At 49.0% G+C, this 6,383-nt stretch overlaps 1 protein-coding gene across 1 annotated transcript; it reads left to right on the top strand.

Annotated features, from left to right (window-relative positions):
• The first annotated feature begins 1,335 nt into the window (after window positions 1–1,335).
• On the top strand, window positions 1,336–6,383 carry LOC127031307 (ribonuclease-like). Its single transcript, XM_050918057.1, has 2 exons — window positions 1,336–1,381; window positions 5,490–6,383. Exon 2 carries the CDS (start codon window positions 5,514–5,516, stop codon window positions 5,949–5,951), a length of 438 nt encoding a protein of 145 aa, XP_050774014.1. The 5' UTR covers window positions 1,336–1,381; window positions 5,490–5,513; the 3' UTR covers window positions 5,952–6,383.

Raw genomic sequence — 6,383 nt, 5'->3', positions numbered from 1 at the left:
TATCCTAGCGAGGATCCAAGCACCCTGAAAGCCCAGAAGGACTCAGTGGAGGGGTCTGCTGTAACCTGTGTTCCTGTTGTCCAATAAACCTTCTGTTTTACTGTCTGGGTAAGAGTCACTGTGGGTCCCAGGAAGAGGGGTGCAGGGCCAGACTCCGCACACTCTGTGACAGCAGGGCTTACAGTTTGAGTCAATGGTTCTCAACACCACACCGGACTCATCCATCCCAGCCCCCTGTTCCTACAGGACTTATCAGGGGATCCGATGTTGACAAGGTCCACTGGTGAGAAGCCCCGGATCAATCAGACACAGGGACAAATGTACCTCCAGGCCAAGCGTGACACAAACACACTGAGAGAGAACACACACACACACGGACACAGACACTGTATTTATTTCAGTTCAGCTCACTGCACAGGCCTGGCAGTCGGGCAGAGAATACCCTGGCCCAGAGGAGAGCCAGCCCTGGGTGGGGCGTCACAGGCAGCCAGGGGCCATCCAGTATGCGGCTACTCACTGTGCTGGGGGGGGCTGTGTCCAGTCAGCTCTGTAACACTCCCCTGGCACCACAAACTCTCCAGCGGTTGTGTTACACACCCAGAGACACTCTCAGCACAGACACACACACTCATGCACACTCTTACATACTGCCCACATACACACTGCTCACACACATACTCCTGCACGCTGTTCACTCACTCACACACAAACACACACTCTGCAGAGGGCAGGACACAGACCCAGGAGACAGGATACCAAGCCCCAGCCAGTTCTCATCCCGCCCATGTCCCCTCCAGCCCTCACCCTTCCCCCTGGCCCTGGGGTTCAGGTGCAGCTAGGATGTGGGGGGAGGACTGTGATCCAAGAATCTGCTGGGCACAGGCCAGGCCTGCCCCACCCCTGAATGGGTTGCTGCCCTTCTTTTGATGACCTGCTCAGGAAACCTGGGGAGGGTCGGGATGGGGGTTGTGGTTATGGGGTACCCATGGCACCCAGGCTATACCTGTTACAGGGTAGGTTCACTGGGGCAGCTGGGTAAGGACACCTGGGTTCCAACCAGGCTCTGGGAGGGGAGTGGGGTCTCGTGGATTAGAGCTCAGGCAGACTGGAAGCCAGAACTCCAGGGTTCCATTTCCAGGGGAAGTGCACCAGATACAGGGGATGTGAGGTTCTCAGTGTCTCAGGACCCTGCCCTGTGCCTGCTTCCCCCTGAACTCCCTGCAACACCCAGCGCTTCTGGGCCCCTCAGTGGGAGGAGCTGCCCCACTCCTTCCCAACTGGTCAGGCTTTATATAAGGGGCCTGGAGGAGGGAAGGAGAATTAGAAACTTTCAGCTCAGCCGGCAACAGGATCCATCTCTGACAGGAGCCCCAGGACTCGGGTGAGCTGAGAACAGACTCCAGCCAGAGGGGAAATGCAGAGGGAGGGTCACTGTGGATTGACCCAGGGAGCTGGGAACGGAGTCGAGCCCTGACCACATTGCACTCAGGGGTTGACTCTGCATTGACCCTGGGGACTGAGATCAGAAACTTGGCAAGAGAGTGAGATAAACACGGGGGGACATGTGGAGTCAGGACTCCTGGGTTCTCACCCTGGCTCTGGAAGGAGAGTGGTGTCTAGTGGTCACAGGAACGGTGGCTGGGACTGGAAGTCAGGGCACTGGACACATTGCAGACAAAGCAGTAACGCTGAGTTCAGTTCCTGGCCAGCTGCTCTGCTCGTCATGTGCCCCCACTGGGTCTAGGAGTCCTGGGGTTCATTCCCTGTTTCTTAGGATGCAGATTTCCAAGGATCTTCCAGATGCAGGCCAAACCCAGGGGTGTGTCCATGGGAGTTGGGCACCCAGAGGGAGCTGAAAACCCCCAGCCTTAACTTATCTCTGCTCAGTTTCCACACCTGTAATGAGTGGATAAGAACCCTTCTCTTCAACGCTCCCTGCGCAGCGTGAGCTCTGCCTGCATTTCACTCTGTGTCTGGGACACTCCGAGCAGAACGGGGCCTTGATCTCAGTAGGGGTCTCTGCAGCACCTGCCAGAATGTGGCCCATTCCCAGCTTCTGGCAAACAGAGGCTAGGGATACCACCCTGCCCATCCTGGCTAATAACCATTGATGGACGCATCCTTCATGAATTTTAGTTATTTTCCGAACTCTGTTCTAGTCTTGGGCTTCACAACATCATCTGGCAAGGAGTTCCACAGGTTGACTGTGTGGTGTGTGAAGAAATACTTCCTTTTGTTTGTTTTAAGCCTGATGCTTATTAATTTCATTTGGTGGCCCCAGTGCCTGTGTTATGAGAAGGAGTAAATAACACTTCCCTATTTACTTTCTCCACACCAGTCATGATTTTATAGACCTCTGTCATATCCCCCGTTATTCATCTCTTTTCCATGCTAAAAAGTCTCAGTCTTATTAATCAATCCTCATACAGCAGCCATTTCATACCCCTAATCGTTTTTGTTGCCTTTTTCTGAACCTTTTCCAAATACAATATATCTTTTGTGAGATAAGGTTGCCGCATCTGCACGCAGTATTTAAGATGTGGGCATACCTTGGATTTATATAGAGGCAATATGATATGTTCTGTCTTATTATCTATCCCTTTCATAATGATTTCTAACATTCTATTAGCTTTTTTGACTGCTGCTGCCCATTGAGTGGACGTTTGTAGGGAACTATCCACGATGACTCCAAGGTTCTTTCTTGAGTTATAACAGCTAATTTAGACCCCATCATTGTATATGTATAGTTAGGATATGTTTTCCAATGTGCATTACTTTGCATTTATCAGCATTGAATTTCATCTACCATTTTCATGCCTAGTCACCCAGTTTTGTGAGATCCATTTGCAATTCCTCACAGTCTGTTTTAGACTTAACTTCCCTTGTAATTTTGTATCATCTTAACACTTTGCCACCTCACTGTTTACCCCCTTTCCCAGATCATGTATGAATATGTTGAATAGGACTGGTCCCGGTACAGACCCCTGGTGGACACCACTAATTACCTCTCTCCATTCTGAGAACTAATAGTTTATTCCTACCCTTTCTTTCCTATCTTTGAACCAATTACTAATCCATGAGAGGACCTTCCCTCTTATCCCATGACTGCTTACTTTGCTTGAGAACCTTTGGTGAGGGACCTTGTCAAAGGTTTTCTGAAGTCTTAATACACTACGACCACTGGATCCTCATTGTCCACATGCTTTTTGACCCCCTCAAAGATTTCTAGGAGATTGGTGAGGAATGATTTCCCTTTACAAAAACCATGTTGACTATTCCCCCAAAATTATGTTCATCTAGGTGTCTGACACTTCTGTTCTTTACTATACTTTCAAACAGTTTGCCCAGTACGGAAGTCAGGCTTACCAGCCTGTAATTGTGGGGGGTCACCTCTGGAGTCCTTTTTAAAATTGGCATTACATTAGCTCTCCTCTAGTCATTTGGTACAGATGCTAATTTAAATGATAGGTTACAGACTACAGTTAGTAGTTCTGCAGTTTCACATTTGAGTTCCTTCAGAACTCTTGGGTGAATCCCATCTGGTCTTGGTGACTTATTACTGTTTAATTTATCAATTTGTTCCAAAACCTCCTCTAATGACATCTCAATCTGGGACAGTTCCTCAGATTTGTCACCTAAAGAGAATGGCTCAGGTTTGGGAACCTCCCTCACATCCTCAACCGTGAAGACCCATGCAAAGAATTCATTTAGTTTCTCCACAATAGCCTCATCCCCCTTGAGTGCTCCTTTATCATCTTGATCATCAAGTGACCTCTCTAGTTGTTTAGCAGGCTTCCTGCTTCTATGTACTTAAAAAAAATGTTGCTATTACTTTTTGAGTCTTTGGTTAGCTGTTCTTCAAGTTCTTTTTTGGCCTTCCTAATTATATTTTTGCACTTCATTTGCCAGAGTTTATGCTCCTTTCTATTTTCCTCACTAGCATTTAACTTCCACTTTTTAAAGGATGCCTTTCTGCCTCTCACTGCTTCTTTTACTTTGTTGTTTAGCCACGGTGGCTCATTTTTGCTTCTCTTACTATGTTGTTTAATTTGGGGTTTACATTTAAGTTGAGGCTCTATTATGGTGTCTTTAAAAAGTTTCCGTGTGGCTTGCAAGGATTTCTCTTTTGGCCCTGTACCTTTTAATTTCCGTTTAACTAACCTCCTCCTTTTTGTATAGCTCCTCTTTCTGAAATTAAATGCTACAGTGTTCGGCCACTGTGGTGTTTTCCCTGCCAAGCAAATGTTAATTTTAATTACATTATGGTCACTATTACCAAGGGATTCAGCTATATTCACCTCTTGGATCTGATGCTGTGCTCCACTTAGGACTAAATCAGGAATTGCCTCTCCTCTTATGGGTTCCAGGACAAGCTGATCCACGAAGCGGTCATTTAAGGTGTCAGGAAACTACATCTCTACATTCCATCCTGTAGCAACATGCACAGGGGAGAGATAGCTCAGTCATTAAACCCAGAATTGTGAGTTCAATTTTGGAGGGGCATTCAGAGATATGGGGCAAAAATCTGTCTGGGGATTGGTCCTGCTTTGAGCAGGGGGTTGGACTAGATGACCTCCTGAGGTCGCTTCCAACCCTCAGATTCTATGATTCTACCCAGTCAATACAGGGATATTTGAAATCTTCCTCTGTTATTGAGTTTTTTATTTTAGTAGCCTCTCTTATCTCCCTGAGCATTTCACAGTCACTATCACCAGCCTCGTCAGGTGATCAGCAATATATCTCTACTGCTGTGTTCTTATTGTTCAAGAATGGAATTACTATCCATAGAGAGTCGATGGTACAGTTTGGTTCATTTAAGATTTTTACTTCATTTGATTCTACATTTTCTTTCACATATAGTGCCACTCCCCCACCAGCACCACCTGCTCTGTCCTTCCAATATATTTTGTACCCTGGTATTACTGTGTCCCATCGATTATCCCCATTCCACCAAGTTTCTGTGATGCCTATTATATCAATCTCCTCATTTAGTACAAGGCACTCTAGTTCACCCATCTTGTTATTTAGACTTCTAGCATTTCTATAAGCACTTTAAAATCTTGTCACTAGTTAGCTGTCTGCCATTACAGGATGTAACTGAATGAGACTTTTTTTCATTTGATTGTTTCTCATCAGATCCTACCTGTATTTTATCATCTTCCATCCTCTCCTCCTTACTAGGACATAGTGAATCTCCATTAGTAGATCCTCCCCTAAGGGATGTCTCTCTGCGAATCATGTGCTCTTCCACACGTGTCAGCTTTCCCCCAACCCTTAGTTTAGAAACTGCTCTACGACCTTTTTAATGTTAAGTGCCAGAAATCTGCTTCCATCTGACACAACAAGGACCCTGATCTCGGTAGGGGCCATGAAGCTTAAGGGGTGGAATGGGCTGGCAGGGGGAGGGGTTCAGGCCCAGGAGGTTCCATGGAGAAGGCAGATTCCCACCCCACGCTGTCTTCATCCGTCACCCCCTCTCCCCACTGCAGGTTGATCCAGTGACAGACACGGCGATGGCCCCAAAGGGACCCCGCCCCTTGCTCTTCCTGACCCTGGTCCTGCTGGCCGCCTGCCTGGCCCAGCTCAGCGAAGGCGCCAGCTACCGGCAGTTCCTGAACCGACATGTTGACTTCCCCAAGAGCGGCGGTGGCAACAACCGGCTCTACTGCAACCGCATAATGCAGCGCCGAGGGCTGACCCACCCTGTCTGCAAACCCACCAACACCTTCATCCACGCCCCCACCAGCCAGGTCCAGGCCATCTGCAGGGGGGCAGGGAGATGCCACGGACGCAACTTCTGCGACAGTAACTCATCCTTCCACCTCACCACCTGCCGGGTGGCACCCGGCTCCCGCCCAGGGCGCTGTGTTTACAGGGGCAGAGTCCAGACCCGCAGGATTCGTGTGGCCTGTAACCAGAGGCTGCCCGTGCACTTCTCCAGAATCCTGTAGACTCCGGGCTCTGGCCATGGGCTGGGAGCAGGGGTGCCCCTGTTCCCCCGCTTTCGCTGCTGGGGGCTTTCCTGCCCCATCCCTGTCCCTGCGCCTCCTGGGACAATGTTTGCCACAAATACATTGAGCGTCTCCCCTTATCCCACAGGCCAGCAGCTTCAGGCCTGTGGGGGTGTTTCCCATGCTGGGTGCCCAGTTCCCATCAGCACAAGTGAAAATCTAGGTGCCCAGCCCCCACTGCAGACACTGAGATCATCAGCCTGAGCCCAGCACCTGCCTCACTGGGTGCCCATTATATAGTACAGCCACATCCTCCCACCTAGCATAAATTGGGTATTGGGGGACAGGTTGTGGGCAGAAGATTGTCCCACGCGAGGCCCTGGAAGCTGTCACTGAGTTTTGTTTCCTTGCTGCTTCTTGCAATAAAACACT

The sequence above is a fragment of the Gopherus flavomarginatus genome, chromosome 11 (genome assembly GCF_025201925.1).
Source record: "Gopherus flavomarginatus isolate rGopFla2 chromosome 11, rGopFla2.mat.asm, whole genome shotgun sequence".
NCBI lineage: Eukaryota > Metazoa > Chordata > Testudines > Testudinidae > Gopherus > Gopherus flavomarginatus.
Note: the sequence above shows the minus strand (reverse complement) of the source record. Positions and strands in the feature narration are given on the sequence as shown.

What these genes read in the sequence shown, in the direction of transcription:
- LOC127031307 (XM_050918057.1), top strand. Translation starts at nt 5,514, where the DNA reads ATGGCCCCAAAGGGACCCCGCCCCTTGCTCTTCCTGACCCTGGTCCTG.